Raw genomic sequence first — 19143 nt, 5'->3', positions numbered from 1 at the left:
TCGCACGCAACGCGGGGAGACACAAATACTGCGAGATCGCACACAACACGGGGAGATACAAATACTGCGAGAGCGCACACAAAGCGGGGAGACACAAATACTGCGAGATCGCACGCAACGCGGGGAGACACAAATACTGCGAGATCGCACGCAACGCGGGGAGACACAAATACTGCGAGATCGCACGCAACGCGGGGAGACACAAATACTGCGAGAGCGCATGCAACGCGGGGAGACACAAATACTGCGAGATCGCAGGCCGCATGGGGAGATACAAATACTGCGAGAGCGCACGCAACGCGGGGAGACACAAATACTGCGAGAGCGCATGCAACGCGGGGAGACACAAATACTGCGAGAGCGCACGCAACGCGGGGAGACACAAATACTGCGAGATCGCACGCAACGCGGGGAGACACAAATACTGCGAGAGAGCACGCAACGCGGGGAGACACAAATACTGCGAGATCGCAAGCAACGCGGGGAGACACAAATGCTGCGAGAGCGCACGCAACGCGGGGAGATACAAATACTGCGAGAGAGCACGCAACGCGGGGAGACACAAATACTGCGAGATCGCACGCAACGCGGGGAGACACAAATACGGCGAGATCGCACGCAACGCGGGGAGACACAAATACTGCGAGACCGCACGCAACGCGGGGAGACACAAATACGGCGAGATCGCACGCAACGCGGGGAGACACAAATACTGCGAGATCGCACGCAATGCAGGGAGACACAAATACTGCGAGAGCGCCCGCAACGCGGGGAGACACAAATACTGCGAGAGAGCACGCAATGCGGGGAGACACAAATACTGCGAGATCGCACGCAACGTGGGGAGACACAAATACTGCGAGAGCGCACGCAACGCGGGGAGACACAAATACTGCGGAATCGCAGGCCGCACGGGGAGACACAAATACTGCGAGATCGCACGCAACGCGGGGAGACACAAATACTGCGAGATCGCAAGCAAAGCGGGGAGACACAAATACTGCGAGATCGCACGCAACGCGGGGAGACACAAATACTGCGAGATCGCACGCAACGCGGGGAGACACAAATACTGCGAGAGCGCACGCAACGCGGGGAGACACAAATACTGCGAGATCGCACGCAACGCGGGGAGACACAAATACTGCGAGATCGCACGCAACGCGGGGAGACACAAATACTGCGAGAGCGCACGCAACGCGGGGAGACATAAATACTGCGAGAACGCACGCAACGCGGGGAGACACAAATACTGCGAGAGCGCACGCAACGCGGGGAGACACAAATACTGCGAGAGCGCACACAACGCGGGGAGACACAAATACTGCGAGATCGCACGCAACGCGGGGAGACACAAATACTGCGAGAGCGCACGCAACGCGGGGAGACACAAATACTGCGAGAGCGCACACAACGCGGGGAGACACAAATACTGCGAGAGCGCACGCAACGCGGGGAGACACAAATACTGCGAGACCGCACGCAACGCGGGGAGACACAAATAGGCGAGATCGCACGCAACGCGGGGAGACACAAATACTGCGAGAGCGCACACAACGCGGGGAGACACAAATACTGCGAGAGCGCACGCAACGCGGGGAGACACAAATACTGCGAGAGCGCACGCAACGCGGGGAGACACAAATACTGCGAGATCGCACACAACGCGGGGAGACACAAATACTGCGAGATCGCACACAACGCGGGGAGACACAAATACTGCGAGATCGCACGCAACGCGGGGAGACACAAATACTGCGAGATCGCAAGCAAAGCGGGGAGACACAAATACTGCGAGATCGCACGCAACGCGGGGAGACACAAATACTGCGAGATCGCACGCAACGCGGAGAGACACAAATACTGCGAGAACGCACGCAACGCGGGGAGACACAAATACTGCGAGAGCGCACGCAACGCGGGGAGACACAAATGCTGGAAGATCGCACGCAACGCGGGGAGACACAAATACTGCGAGAGCGCACACAACGCGGGGAGACACAAATACTGCGAGATCGCACGCAACGCGGGGAGACACAAATACTGCGAGATCGCACGCAACGCGGGGAGACACAAATACTGCGAGAGCGCACGCAACGCGGGGAGACACAAATACTGCGAGAGCGCACGCAACGCGGGGAGACACAAATACTGCGAGAGCGCACGCAACGCGGGGAGACACAAATACTGCGAGAGCGCATGCAACGCGAGGAGACACAAATACTGCGAGATCGCAGGCAGCGCGGGGAGACACAAATACTGCGAGAGCGCACGCAACGCGGGGAGACACAAATACTGCGAGAGCGCACGCAACGCGGGGAGACACAAATACTGCGAGAGCGCACGCAACGCGGGGAGACACAAATACTGCGAGATCGCACGCAACGCGGGGAGACACAAATACTGCGAGATCGCAAGCAACGCGGGGAGACACAAATACTGCGGGGAGATACTAATACTGCGAGATCGCACGCAACGCGGGGAGATACTAATACTGCGGGGAGACACAAATACCGCGGAATCGCAGGCCGCACGGGGAGATACAAATACTGCGAGATCGCACGCAACGCGGGGAGACACGAATACTGCGAGATCGCACGCAACGCGGGGAGACACAAATACTGCGAGAGCGCACGCAACGCGGGGAGACACAAACACTGCGAGATCGCACGCAACGCGGGGAGACACAAATACTGCGAGATCGCACGCAACGCGGGGAGACACAAATACTGCGAGAGCGCACGCAACGCGGGGAGACACAAATACTGCGGGATCGCACGCAACGCGGGGAGACACAAATACTGCGAGATCGCACGCAACGCGGGGAGACACAAATAATGCGGGGAGATACTAATACTGCGAGATCGCACGCAACGCGGGGAGACACAAATACTGCGAGATCGCATGCAACGCGGGGAGACACAAATACTGCGAAATCGCACGCAACGCGGGGAGACACAAATAATGCGGGGAGATACTAATACTGCGAGATCGCACGCAACGCGGGGAGATACTAATACTACGGGGAGACACAAATACCGCGGAATCGCAGGCCGCACGGGGAAATACAAATACTGCAAGATCGCATGCAGCACGGGGAAATACAAATACTGCGAGATCGCATGCAACGCGGGGAGACACAAATACTGCGAGATTGCAGGCCGCACGGGGAGATACAAATACTGCGAGATAGCACGCAACACGGGGAGACACAAATACTGCGGGATCGCATGCAGCACGGGGAGATACAAATACTGCGAGATCGCATGCAACGCGGGGAGACACAAATACTGCGAGATCGCATGCAACGCGGGGAGACACAAATACTGCGTTATTGCAGGCCGCATGGAGAGATACAAATACTGCGAGATCGCACGCAACGCGGGGAGAAACAAATACTGCGAGATCGCAGGCCGCATGGGGAGATACAAATACTGCGAGATCACACGCAACACGGGTAGATACAAATACTGCGGGGAGACACAAATACCGCAGAATCGCAGGCCGCACGGGGAGATACAAATACTGCGAGATCGCATGCAGCACAGAGGGATAAATACTGCGAGATCGCATGCAACGCGGGGAGACACAAATACTGCGAGATCGCAGGCCGCACGGGGAAATACAAATACTGCGAGATCGCACGCAACACGGGGAGACACAAATACTGCGGGATCGCATGCAGCACGGGGAGATACAAATACTGTGAGATCGCATGCAACGCGGGGAGACACAAATACTGCGAGATTGCAGGCCGCATGGAGAGATACAAATACTGCGAGATCGCACGCAACGCGGGGAGACACAAATACTGCGAGATCGCAGGCCGCACGGGGAGATAAATACTGCGGGGAGATACAAATACTGCGAGATCGCAGGCCACACGGGGAGATACAAATACTGCGAGATCGCTGGCCGCATGGGGAGATAAATACTGCGGGGAGATACAAATACTGCTGGATCGCAGGCCGCACGGGGAGATACAAATATTGCGGGATCGCAGGCCGCACGGGGAGACACAAATACTGCGAGAGTGCATGCAGCACGGGGAGACACAAATACTGCGGGATCGCATGCAGCACGGGGAGATACAAATATTGCGAGAGAGCAGGCAGCACGGGGAGATACAAATACTGTGAGATCACATGCAGCATGGGGAGATACAAATACTGCAGGATCGCAGGCCACACGGGGAGATACAAATACTGCGAGATCGCACGCAACGCGGGGAGACACAAATACTGCGGGAGGGCATGCAGTCCGCATGGGGATATAGAAATACTGCGAGAGCGCATGCAGTACACGGAGATACAAATACTGCGAGATTGCATGCAGCATGGGGAGACACAAATATGGCGAGATGTCCAGATGCGCTTCTTACCCCGTTATGAGCGTCTCACTTGCCCCCAGCAGCCCCACTAAAGCTATTCTAACAACATGTTAAAACCTCATTTCATGGAGAAGAAAAAGAAAATGCTGGAAATAGTCTTTAAGCAACAGATCTCATGGTGTCTCCTAAGATGCCATCCGTCTCCAGGCTAAAGTGGCATTACCCGTCCGTCTCCGGGCTAAAGTGGCATTACCCGTCCGTCTCCGGGCTAAAGTGGCATTACACGTCCGTCTCCGGGCTGAAGTGGCATTACCCGTCCGTCTCCGGGCTGAAGTACCATTACCCGTCCGTCTCCGGGCTGAAGTACCATTACCCGTCCGTCTCCGGGCTGAAGTACCATTACCCGTCCGTCTCCGGGCTGAAGTACCATTACCCGTCTGTCTCCGGGCTGAAGTACCATTACCCGTCCGTCTCCGGGCTGAAGTACCATTACCCGTCCGTCTCCGGGCTGAAGTACCATTACCCGTCCGTCTCCGGGCTGAAGTGGCATTACCCGTCCGTCTCCGGGCTGAAGTGGCATTACCCGTCCGTCTCCGGGCTGAAGTACCATTACCCGTCCGTCTCCGGGCTGAAGTACCATTACCCGTCCGTCTCCGGGCTGAAGTACCATTACCCGTCCGTCTCCGGGCTGAAGTACCATTACCCGTCCGTCTCCGGGCTGAAGTACCATTACCCGTCCGTCTCCGGGCTGAAGTGGCATTAACCGTCCGTCTCCGGGCTGAAGTGGCATTAACCGTCCGTCTCCGGGCTGAAGTGGCATTAACCGTCCGTCTCTGGGCTGAAGTGGCATTAACCGTCCGTCTCCGGGCTGAAGTGGCATTACCCGTCCGTCTCCGGGCTGAAGTGGCATTACCCATCCGTCTCCGGGCTGAAGTGGCATTACCCGTCCGTCTCCGGGCTGAAGTACCATTACCCGTCCGTCTCCGGGCTGAAGTACCATTACCCGTCCGTCTCCGGGCTGAAGTGGCATTAACCGTCCGTCTCCGGGCTGAAGTGGCATTAACCGTCCGTCTCTGGGCTGAAGTGGCATTAACCGTCCGTCTCCGGGCTGAAGTGGCATTACCCGTCCGTCTCCGGGCTGAAGTGGCATTACCCATCCGTCTCCGGGCTGAAGTGGCATTACCCGTCCGTCTCCGGGCTGAAGTGGCATTAGCCGTCCGTCTCCGGGCTGAAGTGGCATTAGCCGTCCGTCTCCGGGCTGAAGTGGCATTAACCGTCCGTCTCCGGGCTGAAGTGGCATTACCCGTCCGTCTCCGGGCTGAAGTGGCATTACCCGTCCGTCTCCGGGCTGAAGTGGCATTACCGTCCGTCTCCGGGCTGAAGTGGCATTAACCGTCCGTCTCCGGACTGAAGTGGCATTACCCGTCCGTCTCCGGGCTGAAGTGGCATTATCCGTCCTTCTCCGGGCTGAAGTGGCATTACCCGTCCTTCTCTGGGCTGAAGTGGCATTAAGCGTCCGTCTCCGGGCTGAAGTGGCATTAACCGTCCGTCTCCAGGCTGAAGTGGCATTACCCGTCTGTCTCCAGGCTGAAGTGGCATTAGCCGTCCGTCCTCGGGCTGAAGTGGCATTAACCGTCCGTCTCTGGGCTGAAGTGGCATTAACCGTCCGTCTCCGGGCTGAAGTGGCATTTCCCGTCTGTCTCCAGGCTGAAGTGGCATTACCCGTCTGTCTCCAGGCTGAAGTGGCATTAGCCGTCCGTCCCCGGGCTGAAGTGGCATTAACCGTCCGTCTCTGGGCTGAAGTGGCATTAACCGTCCGTCTCCGGGCTGAAGTGGCATTAACCGTCCATCTCCGGGCTGAAGTGGCATTAACCGTCTGTCTCCAGGCTGAAGTACCATTACCCGTCCGTCTCCGGGCTGAAGTGGCATTAGCCGTCCGTCTCCGGGCTGAAGTGGCATTACCCGTCCGTCTCTGGGCTGAAGTGGCATTAACCGTCTGTCTCCGGGCTGAAGTGGCATTACCCGTCTGTCTCCGGGCTGAAGTGGCATTACCCGTCTGTCTCCGGGCTGAAGTGGCATTACCCGTCTGTCTCCAGGCTGAAGTGGCATTACCCGTCTGTCTCCAGGCTGAAGTGGCATTACCCGTCTGTCTCCGGGCTGAAGTGGCATTACCCGTCTGTCTCCGGGCTGAAGTGGCATTACCCGTCTGTCTCCAGGCTGAAGTGGCATTACCCGTCTGTCTCCAGGCTGAAGTGGCATTACCCGTCCGTCCGTCTGCCTTGACACACTTCTCACGGTGGATTATAATCTAAGAGGCCGAGTGTTTCTCATGAACAGGTAAATGTGTGCATTGCTAATAGTTCGCAGCGCTCATGGGAAGCCTTTATCTTGGAGCATCGGAGGCCATTCACAGAGAGGACATCATGGCGTTTGCAGGCATTGATCGCATCACGGATATATGTATACTGGGAATACAGAAGCTGAATCTAGTGATATAATGCTTAGTAAATAAGGAAGATGGAGCAATACCTCCGCAGCACCATCAACTAATGTACTTATAAGGACCTGTAGAAAGGGCCAGACACTGACCTGCAGGAATGCTGCCATCCAATAGGTGGTGCTGTGGAGGTACTGTTCCATCTTCCTTATTTGCATATATTACCCAGAGGAGCATGCATGGCCTTAAGAGTCTCCTCACTCACCTTCTAGGTGTCTCTTTAAGGAGAGATGATACCCCCAACCAATGCTTAGTAAAAACATGGTGGAACCTTGACCTTTCTAAGCAAATGTCTTAAAAATGTCTAAACAAACATCATTCTATTTGCTTCAATGACCCGAGATGCTGGTTGCTGCAGGCATTATGCTTGGGACATGGCTCTGTGCCGGGTAATACATCACATAACGTGCCGCCTCCATCAATTACATCTAACTCAATTTAAGACCAATTCTGGCCTCAGTTGTCATCTCCCTTCCGTCTCCAGATCCTCTTGTGTTTTCTTCAGTGTGACTTTAGTTGTCTAAAAGGGCCAATTACATCAGACGATTATCACTCAAGATTCGGTCAAACTAACAAGGCGGAGTGACATCCGCGCTCATGCAGTGCTTTAGATGACTCTCGTCCCTCCTAAGTGGGACAATAGCCGTAGTCCCGGGAGTCTCCTTGGTTATGCATCTCTGGCTTGTCCCTGACTAGGCGCCATCTCACAGCCTGCAATCTCTTCTCCGTAATGCTGCTCGACGTCAGCAGGAACAAGCAGACAACCCGGCCTCCAAGAGGACACCTCCTGCCCCGGGGAGTCTTTAGCCCCAAGGTATTCAGAAAAAACGAGACCCTAAATCTAGGAGAAATGAATGCCACAGTCCACTGGCTTGTTCTCGAGAGACCTAGCCCAGGCCAGACTCATTACACATTATCCTTATGGATAAAGATTGGTTTCCCAACATGGAATTGTCCTGAAGAATATTAGAACAACTATGCAGAGCCTTCATTAATGTAGTATCTGTCTATAGTCAGTGTGGTCTCCAAGCCTTCTATGTAGGACGACACATCCAGACATCACTGACTGCACCCAGCCGCATGAGGATACTGCTCTGTGCTTCTAAGGCCCACATGTAACCATGGAGCTCAGGTTGGAAGGACTGAATGCTGAGACAATCCCACAAATGAGACATCAGCTTTTTTGAGCCTTTAAATGCTTTTTAGCCAATAGATAGAACCAGTCTAATAACTTTGTGGGCAGCAAAGTTCAGAGGGGTTACACAGTGACTCATTAGGGAGTTTTCTAAGCTGTAATAATATGAATGGGATAAACCTTATAACACACTAGCTGATATACCCGGCTTCACCCGAGTTATTGAATACAGGTGTTTACCTGTTGTTTGCATGGAAAGTAAGTCATGCTTACTATAGAGGAACCAAGCAATAAAATATGTATACACAGAGGAGTGTTAGATTCTCATCAGGCTGCATGTACCGATGTCCCTCTGCAGAATGTACCCCCTCCCCCACTCTCCTCACTTAGGACCTAAAGAAGGACCTTCACAACACCAGGAAGTTAAATTACATAGGGGTGCAGTTACTTTTGCAATTAGTATTGAATAATCTGGTTGTGACCCCTTTACTTTTCCTATTTGGGACCTAAAGAATGGTCGTACCAAATTTCAAAATTTGTGCGACATCAGGAAGTTAGAGAATTAGATTATATACATTATTCAATGCTAATTGCAAAAGTATTGGCACCTCTATGTCGTGTAATTTCCTGCTGTCGTACAAGCGTGAAATTTGGCACGACCATTCTTTGGGTCTTAAACAGAAAAAGTAAAGGGGTCACATTATTCAATGCTGATTGCAAAAGAATTGGCACCCCTGTGTAATGTAAGGTAAAGTCCCCTGGTGCAAGCACCAAGTCATGACTGACTCCTAGGGGGATGTCACATCGTGACGTTTTCAAAAAACGGTCTGTCAAAAGAACATCACAATGGGACATCACCCTAGGAGTCAAATCTTTAGCTTGACAAAGACCCCGGATGGGGTTGAAACGTTGTGTGTTATTTATGTATATGGAGAAATAAAGAAGCATATTTACTAAAACCTGGGCATGCGGCTCTATTCCTATTAATTTTCAAGTGGACTGTGGACCCTGGAGGGGGGAGCTTCCTTTGAGCTTTGCATGCTTGCTCTGTGCCCCACACCGCTGGTGCTTTTTTTTGGGGAGTGCTGCTGTGCATTTATATTTATACTGGTCATGCTAGGAGTCAGTTATGACTTGGTGCTTGCACCAGGGGACTTTACCTTACATTACACAAGGGTGCCAATACTTTTGCAATTAGCACTTAATAATTGAGTTGTGACGCCTTTACTTTCCCACCTATAGAATGCTCCTGCCAAATTTCATGTTTGTACGACTCTGGGAAGTCAGAGAATTAGTGGCAAGTGAGTGAGTGAGTCAGTGAGGGCTTTCACCTTTTTATATATATATATATATATATATATATATATATAAAAAGGCAGTTTGCTGAAGTATCTTTAAAAGAAAGCTGTAATATATGAGGCCAGCTTTCCCCGGACTCTCCCTATATGCACACTGCAGTAATACACTGCATCACCTCTCAGCTCCGTTGCACTCTGCAGCACCCCGCTGGATGCAGTCACAGACCGGGAGCAGCAGTCACTGACACTCTCTGCTTGTGAAGTTTAATAATGAAGCATCTGCTGACCTTGAGGAGCGGCTTCCCTCGTGCGTCACCACACATATAAACGGCTTGCTCTCTTCCAGGACTTTCCTGTCAGCAACAGTAGCAGTCCTAAACAAACATGTTATCTTCTTAAGGAAGCCCCGCTAATGAGGAACTGACGTTCTTCCCTACTGACAAAAACATTGGACTTCCTATAAACCAAAAGGTGAAGATGGAATCTGCATGAAGATATTTTGCCGTGTAAAACAACATTAGCCGCCATCTTGCTGTGTGACGGTTGCCAGTCGTCGGTCCGCGAGACCCAAGATGAAATAATCCAGATATCCTGCATTATAAAGTCACGGCTCGGAGTCACAGTCTCTAATGGGCAGAGAGCTATTAGCAACAGTCTCTTTTCAGGGCAGATGGCTGGGGGTCACAGTCTCTAATGGGCAGAGAGCTATTAGCAACAGTCTCTTTTCAGGGCAGATGGCTCTACAGTTAGTGGCTCTCTATGAGGACGCACCATTACAGTCTCTGTCACCTCACTAGAACACAACAGCGGGCAGTAGAGATGAGCGAACCCAACCTGTAGAACTCAAGCAGAACTTTACTAACCTGCTGTTCAGCGAGGACCAAACCTCAGACAGTTCATAAAAACCCCATAAACTAGTATGGAACATGGTGGTCCTTCAAAGCGTGCGGCTCAGCAGTGCTGTGATCCTAGGTTTAAATCGGACAACTTCTGCATGGACTTTGAAAAACTCCAGACAGATGTTATCCTCAGTCACATCTGAACCTTAGGAGGAGGAGAAGGAGAAGAAGAGATATGCTTCTTCTTCCACTTCTCCTTCTATTTTGGATGAAGAAGCAGCTCTGCGGCTCAGTTGTTAGCACGGTTGCCTTGCAGTACCCAGGTCATAGGTTCAAATCAGCAAGGAGTTTCTATGTTCTCTTATTGTTTGTTCTTCTCTTCCTCCAAAGAAGTGGCTCAGTGGTTAGCACTGTTGCCTTGCATCACTGGAGTCCTGGGCTCCAATCTGACCAAGGACAACATCTGCATCTTGGTCGTATTTGAACCTAGGATCCTAGCACTGCAATGCATCAATGCTAACCACTGAGCCACCATTGAAGCTCTGGCTTCCAACACTGTCAATGTGTCAAGTGGATAGTCCGTATTACCAGTAATGTCAGACTGTAAAGCCTGGCATCGACCACTGAGAGCGAGCGGTGAGGACCACCCACTTGACATTGAGAGCGCCGGGACCCTGCTTGGACTAAGGGAGTAGAATATGAAATTAAAGTAAGCGGGTCGTGGCTGCAGAACTAACGGCTAATCCGACGATCATCACGATTCGTGGACCTTCAGTGTATACGGGATTACTTACACCCCTCTGGTATATAAAGCTACTATGACTCTACAGCAGGTCCAGCAACGCTTGAATGTAGATCATCCGTGCGAATACAATTAAAGGAATTGTTATTTCCAAACCTAAATACCTGGTCAGCTGACATGTCTGCAGGGGTGTCCTCAGCGGCAGCCGTCATTGGAGGAGGAGGAGGAGGAGGAGCTCTGCGCTTCTTCATCTCAGGTCTAGAACCAATCCCAGATATATTGCTAAGCGACAATGATGCGCCAAGTGCAGCAGGACGTGCGGTCGCAGACGGGGAGCTCGGAGCCGTTAAAAAGCCCTGAACAGGAAAAAGGCAACATGTGAGAAACGTTACGGGATACAATATAATGAGAATGTAAGTAAACGTATAAAGCGCCGAAACACAAAGATACATTCACTGGGCTAAACAAGAATATCCATGGTAAGTCATCCGAACTGTCATTCAGGTTGTATTTTTCATTATTCCAACACTTTTTTCCTAACTTGTCTGTTTTCCCAAACAATGCCTTCGTATGGATTAGAAAATAATGCAATTGTGAAATCATTTTTTAAATTCCCATAGGGAACGTGAACTTGCGATTGTGTGTTTGCTTTACACAATAGGCTGCAATACTTCAGTATTACTGTACATCGTATTTCTGCAGACATTCTGTTAAAACATGACATAGGCACGTCTTAATAGGCAGAAACTCACAGCAGCCCTGGGGACCTTTACAAAGCCCCTGCCTGCCATGTCACCTAAAGGGCACCCCGCAATGTCATTGCAGGGGGGCGGTTTTGGGACATTTAAAAGCTTCTGTCAGAATTGACCGCAGCATTTGAATGGTTAACAGCTGAGATCCGAGTTCTCTGCTTGTGGCTGCTGTGGCTGAGTGTCAGCTGTAAAAGACAGACTCCGAAGGCCACTCCATGCAATCACTGCGTGTATCTGCCATACATGTATGGAGAATGTTGGCTTAAGGAGGTATTCCCATAACTCACAGCTGTGTAAGCTGTGCAGCTTACTGTAACTTCCATTCACCTCTATGGGAGTCACAGCATTCAGCTGAGCCGGGGTCTGGGGGGCTAAAAACTAGAGATCGAGGTGGGCCAAGCATCTATCACACTCCTGTGGTGCATTGTAGATATGCCATAGACGTCTCAGATGGGAATACCTAGTTAACGGGTTAAAGTCTATATGGGACAAAAACACCGGCTGCAAACCTACTTTTTGTGGCATTTTGGTAGATTCCTTTGTCTTCTTTTTGGTTTTTCTCGGTGTTTGGTTATTAGGCATGATGTATAACCTTATCACAGTGTTTATATAATACTATGTATCCCATCCATATCCAATGCAGAGGACATTACTAGCCAATATCTGCATGTTACAGACCACAGGACATTGTACCGTGTGAGGGGCGGGGGGTCCGCTACTCTAGGGCAGAAGGCCAATCAGGATACTTGTTGGCGGGTTGGGGCCAAGAGACGGCATTGGCCTTTTATAAGTAGTGTTAGAAGTACATCAAGTAGTAACGTCTGCCGGCGTTTACAGGAATGCCCCTAGTTTGTACACGGGGATAAACACTTGGCTTGCATGAGGGTTCCTGTTTTGGTAAATCCATTTTTAATTAGGCTGGTGTTATGGTCTACTACCCTCACCGAAGGGACAGAAGGTTTCAATAATGACTTGTGAAAGACCCTGTGAACCCTCCATGTAGCTGGCAAATCAAGTTCATAAGCAAGCAGCTTTACTACACACGTGATGACAAAGGGACCCACATAACGCGGCGCCAGTTTCAAAGACGGAACCTTCAATTTGAGATTTCTAGAAGACAAATATACCTTCTGTCCCACCCTGCAAGGTTCAGATACAGATAGACGCCTCCCACTACACAACTGCATACGGGGCCCCGGTGCTTCCAGGTTCTTCTGTACTTCTTTCCATATGCCCTGCAGCACATCTGTGGCGACATCAGCTGCAGGCACCGGTAACCGTCTCAGAGGCCCCTCCGATGACGCCGACTTTTACTGCGTGCACAGACAGAGCATCCCTTAACAAAGTCGCAGATCTCCCGAGACATGCCTGGCCACCAGTAGTGTCTCGTACAGAGATCCAGAGTCCCCTGAACCCCCGGATGGCCTCCGAGAACAGATGAGTGAGACTCTTCAATGACTAAGACGCAAGGTCTCTGGCACAAACCATCTGCCCTCCGGCACCCCAGAGGGGGCGTCCTGCTGACAACTCCGTAGATGATGAACAAGATCTGATTCTACAGCTGCCACCACCACCCCAGGGGCCAAGATATTCTCGGGAGCCACTGTCTCACTTTCCGGCAAACTGAAACTCTGTGAGAGGGCGTCTGCCTTCACGTTCTTCTCCCCTGGAACATATGTAAAGACGAAATTAAACCTGGCGAAAAACCACGCCCACCTGGCCTGCCGAGCTGTGATTCTCTTAGCATTGGCGAGATATACCAAGTTTTTATGATCAGTATACACGGTAATGGGATGCCTAGCCCCCTCAAGATGGTGACGCCACTCTTCAAGAGACCACTTAATCGCCAATAACTCACGATTACCCACGTCGTAGTTACATTCCGCCGAACTGAACGTCCGCGAGAAGAAGGCACATGGACTATACCCAGGTCTCCCGCTGACTTCCTGAGACAAAACAGCCCCCGCCCCCACCTCAGACGCATCGACCTCAATGAAGAACGGTCGCCTCGCGTCAGGCTGTACAAGCACTGGGGCAGCAGTAAACACCCTTTTGAGATGACTAAAAGCCTCTAGGGCCTCTGGCGACCATCTTACCAAGTCGGCCCCCTCTTGGTACGATCGGTCAGGGGTTGAGCAATAACAAAATAATTCTTAATGAATTTGCGGTAAAAATTTGCGAAACCCAAAAACCGCTGGAGAGCTTTCAGGTTATCTGGTCTGACCCATTGGGAGATTGCTGCCACTTTATCAGACTCCATCTGAATCTCTGTGGGTGAAATCACATAACCAAGGCAAGACACTTGTTTAGTACCAAAAATGCATTTCTCCAACTTGACAAAAAGTTTGCACTCACGCAAACGGGTCAGAACCAACCTCAGGTGCCGCACATGTGAGTCCCAGTCAGTGGAATACACCAGAATGTCATCGCGATATATGACCAAAAATACCCCCAGGAAGTCGTGGAAGACCGCGTTCATAAACCCCTGGAACACCGCGGGGGCATTACAAAGTCCGAAGGGCATGACAAGACATTCAAAATGTCCTAACGGGGTGTTGAATGCGGTCTTCCACTCATCTCCCTCTCAGATGCGAATTAAATTGTAAGCCCCTATTAAGTCCAATTTGGAAAACCAGTGGGCCCCTACCACCTGATTCAATAAATCAGGAATCAGGGGCAAGGAGCACTGGTTCTTCACTGCAATCTTATTCAATGCCCGATAATCCACACAAGGCCTCAATGTCCCATCCTTCTTCTCTACAAAGAAGAGACCTGCCCCGGTAGGGGACCTGGACGGTCTGATATGTTGTTTGGCCAGAGACTCTGAGATATAGGACTTAAGGGCTTGGTGCTCATGCCTAGACAAATTGAAAATGGCTCCCTTAGGGATGGGACTGTCGGGAATCTAATCAATACCACAGTCCCACTCCCTATGGGGAGGCAAAGTCTCAGACAGTTTCTTGGAAAATACATCATGAAAATCAGATAAATACTCCGGAATAAGTATTGTATCTGCTGAACACACGGATATAGTAGCTAAGTGATTGACAGGAGAACCCCCAATGTGTCAGCTCCCGGGTGGACCAATCAAATCAGGGATTGTGCAGTGCCAACCAGGGCATACCAAGCACTACATCAACAGACATCCTTTCCCATTACCAAGAACAACAGATTCTCAGAATGAAGAACCCCCACTGTGAACTGTAGAATGGAAGTCCTCCATTGTACAACCCCTGCAGACAGGGGCAGAATCAATACTAGTGAAGCGGATGGGAATCTTTAACGCCGAGAATTCAGTCATCAGAGGTCTGACAAAACTTAAACTAATCAAATTGGCGGCAGCACCCGAATCAATAAAAGTTTGACCGGACTGAGTGAAATTCTGGAAGCCAACCAGACAAGGCACCACGAACTCAGCGAGGATCGCCTAGGATCTGAAGTGTTCCGTCGGTTCAGACTGATGTTGCAAATGCTTCTGAGGACAGGTCGCTACACGATGTCTGGCTTTCCCACAATGAAGGCAGAGACGATGACTCATCCGGAACCGTTGCTGTTCCTCGGGACTTAGGTGATCCATTTCCATAGGCTCGGCACCAGAAGTTGGCATGGGAGAAGTGGGAGGGGGTCTGCCGGATTCCCTAGCCCTAAGGGGCCTGACGTTCCTCTTTTCTAGATCTCAGCCTCCTGTCAGCTTTGACCGTCAATTCCATCGCATCATTGAGTGTCACGGGAGCGGGATGAGAAATGAGCAGATCCTTGACAGCGTCAGAAAGACCCAACAAAAACACATCTTTAAGGGCGCTATCGTTCCAAGAGGTGTCACCTGCATACTGTCTAAATTTAGAGCAATAGTCCTCTACCCATTGCTGCCCCTGACGTAGAGACATGAGAGACCGCCAACCCCACACGGTCCGGCTCATCAAAAATACCTCCAAGTTCCCGGGAAAAAAAAATCAACTGACTATAGGCAAGCCGAACTCTCGGGTAAGGAGTAGGCCTATGTCTGGGGGGGACCCTGAAGTAAGGACATAATCAATCCCACTTTCTGGGATTCTGAGCCGGATGAGTGGGGCCGCATCCGAAAGTACAATCTACATGCATGCTGGAAAACAAAAAACTTGCTCCTCTCCCCTGAAAATACCTCAGGAAGAGGACACTGGGGCTCAGGAATAGAAGGGGTGGCAGAAACATGCACTAACTCCCGCTGCTCCTGGGCCACCATCCGGACAGGTCTTGGATCATGACCACCAAATCCTGCAACTGACTTGCGAGGGTACTCATGGCCTCCACTGGAGACCAATTTTAATGGCCAGCTGTTATGTTGCGGTATACTACCCTTGATACGCCAGTCCAGGTGCCCTAGATCTCACCCACAACCCCTGTCCTTGCCTGCTTGCCTCCATTCCTGGCTAACCCCAGGCAGGTAACCGGGCGCCGTCCCTACTCTCACTAGGGACCGAAAAAGGGACACTGGCGTACCTGGATGAAAAGGGTAGAATACCGACAGAAAAACAGATGTAAATAACCAACACAAACAATACTAAGCAGAACTGAGGCAGGTGGGAAAACCAGGCGGGCAATAGCAAAGTATAGCAGACGAGATGACAGAAGCAGGAGACCAACAGAGGCAGACTAGCTAGCACACTGAGGGAAACCAATAGCTGGCAGTGATTGCAAGTCTCTGCCCGACCTTAAACAAAAGCCTCCGCCGAGGGGCAGAGAGAGGGAGACAGCGAACTCCCAACAGAACGCAACAAAAGGGAGCTCGTGCACGGCAGCCGCACTCACAGGTGCGCGCGCACGGCGCTGCGTGCCACCAGCACCGCGCTGCCCACGCCGGACAGGCACCCGTGCCCCGGCAGCCGGACAACAAGCCAGGGGGACAACAACCGCCTCATAGTAACAGCTGGTTTACATGCTCTGTTGGCCCCAAGCTGCCTATGCAAAAAACAAGGATCCATATGCAGGCTTCCTTGGATAATAGACACCACATGTAGTAAAGTGTGTGGTCTTTGCTGCCAGAATATTTCCCCTCCGGCCACTGATCTCACAAGCGTCCCCCCACTAATCACTTTTGCACTGCGGTTCAGAGTATCGAATGTATCTGTTACAATGTGCATACAATTTACAATATGTAAGCAGCAGCATACTTACAACACTTGCAAAACCACAGAAAGAGAAGGCAAAAGTTACCAACAGGTTTCCTTTCCGTTGTCTTTCTAGGCATTTTGCACACAACTGTAACGTTAAATTCAGTTCTGGTTCCGCTACGGAACAGATGAAAGGAGGCCTATTGCATTTTCAGATTATCTTCTCTCTACCCTAATGGGATTAAAGTGGTTGTAACTTCTATCACCTGTCCATAGGATAGGTGATAAAAGTCTAATCAATGGGGGTCTTATCGCTGAGACCCCCCGCCCCACTGATCCCAAGGACTGCGGTCCCTATTCTCCCCTTCTCCTTACAGTGGTACTTGCTGCACCTCCTGCAGTGAAGAGGCCCAGTGTTGGTCAACATTGCTTTAAATGATCTGGAGGAGGGAATTGATGGGAAACTGATCAAATTTACTATTGACACAAAGCTAGGAGGGATAGCTAACAATTGGGTAAGAGAGAGCGGATTCAAAAAGATCTAGAAAAGCTTGCACAGTGGTCGGCGACTAACAGAATGCATTTCTCCTTGTTAAATACCAAAGTCCTACATCTGGGCAAGAAAAATGAAAAAAGCACATACAGAATGGGAGGAATTGGGTTAAGCAGCAACACATGTGAAAAAGCCTTGGGTATACTAATAGATCATAGACTGAACATGAGTCAGCAATGTGATGCAGCAGCCAAAAAGGCAAACACAATTCTGGGATGTATTAAGAGAAGCCTAGAGTCTAGATCACGTGAGGTCATTATCTCCCTCTACTCTTCCTTAGTCGAACCTCTTCTGGAATACTGGGTCCAGTTCTGGGCACCCCACTTTATAAAGGACATAGACAAACTGCAGCAAATTCAGAGAAGAGTTACCAAGATGGTGAGCGGTCTGCAAATCATGTCCTATGAGGAACGGTTAAAGGATCTGGGAATGTTTAGAAGAAGAGAGGAGACTTAATAGCTGTCTACAAATATCTGAAGGGCTGTCACAGTGCAGAGGGATCAGCCCTATTCTCATCTGCACAAGGAAAGACTAGAAGCAATGGGATGAAACTGAAAGGGAGGAGACATACATTAGATATTAGACAGTGAGGGGATCAATGAGTGGAACAGGTTGGCACAGGAGGTGGTGAGTTCTACTTCAATGGAAGTCTTCAGAGGCCGGGCAGACATCTGTCTGGGATGACTTCGTGATCCTGCACTGAGAACAATCACAGTTTGCTCTCCTGACTAACACAGTACTAAACCTTTGTTTTCATTATACCGAGTGAAATGAAAAAGTAACGCAATTCCACTATCTTTGGGTGGAGTGTGTTGATGGGGGGTACAAACTGCGGCAGACATGACCTGCAGCCGTGTTCTCCGATGCTCAGAAGGTTTCTTTTTGCTGAACTACTTTTAAAAAGCAAAATTATTTTTGATGAAATCTTAGTTTCTGTCGCCCCCTTGTGGCCACCGTAACTTTTCATCAATGCAGCTGGATGAAGACTGAATGTCCTGCAGCTTCTATTGGTAGCATTTTGCATACTTTTTTCCTGATTTATCTTGTGGGTTAACTTATGTGTTACTTTCTTAGAGTTTTCCAGGGGGGCAATTATAATGGGGCATTGTTACTAAATGGGCCATGAGGGGCATTATCACTGAACGGAGACCTTAAGAGGCAGGGGTATTTTAAGTGAAGAGAATAAAGAAGGTATTACTACTGATTGGGGGCACTAAAACTGGCACTATGTGGAGCCTACGAAGAGCACAAGAAGGAGGTATTATTACTGTGTTTGGAGCCCTGGGTGGTATTATTACTGTGTCCCGCACCCTGGCTGGTATTATTACTGTGTTTGGAGCCCTGGGTGGTAATATTACTGTGTTCGGCGCCCTGGCTGGTATTATTACTGTGTTCGGCGCCCTGGCTGGTATTATTACTGTGTTCGGCGCCCTGGGTGGTACTATTACTGTGTTCGGCGCCCTGGGTGGTACTATTACTGTGTTCGGCGCCCAGGCTGGTATTATTACTGTGTTCGGCACCCTGGCTGGTATTATTACTGTGTTCCGCGCCCTGGCTGGTATTATTACTGTGTTGGGCGCCCTGGCTGGTATTATTACTGTGTTCGGCGCCCTGGCTGGTATTATTACTGTGTTGGGCGCCCTGGCTGGTATTATTACTGTGTTGGGTGCCCTGGTGGTATTATTACTGTGTTGGGCGCCCTGGCTGGTATTATTACTGTCTTGGGCGCCCTGGCTGGTATTATTACTGTGTTCGGCACCCTGGGTGGTATTATTACGGTGTTCGGCACCCTGGTGGTATTATTACTGTGTTGGGTGCCCTGGTGGTATTATTACTGTGTTGGGCGCCCTGGCTGGTATTATTACTGTCTTGGGCGCCCTGGCTGGTATTATTACTGTGTTTGGCAC

General features: G+C 50.7%; 1 protein-coding gene across 3 annotated transcripts in view; it reads right to left on the bottom strand.

The window, feature by feature from the left end:
* The window catches only part of COBL (cordon-bleu WH2 repeat protein), a 305079-nt gene that overhangs the window by 107714 nt on the left and 178222 nt on the right, over positions 1–19143 (bottom strand). For all 3 annotated transcript variants that reach the window (XM_066584546.1, XM_066584547.1, XM_066584545.1), the window contains one exon: positions 11006–11197. In XM_066584546.1, the coding sequence (XP_066440643.1) occupies positions 11006–11197 (192 nt within the window). The remainder of the gene's footprint in view (positions 1–11005; positions 11198–19143) is intronic.

This window comes from Eleutherodactylus coqui, chromosome 12 (assembly GCF_035609145.1).
Source record: "Eleutherodactylus coqui strain aEleCoq1 chromosome 12, aEleCoq1.hap1, whole genome shotgun sequence".
Taxonomy (NCBI): Eukaryota; Metazoa; Chordata; class Amphibia; order Anura; family Eleutherodactylidae; genus Eleutherodactylus; species Eleutherodactylus coqui.
Note: the sequence above shows the minus strand (reverse complement) of the source record. Positions and strands in the feature narration are given on the sequence as shown.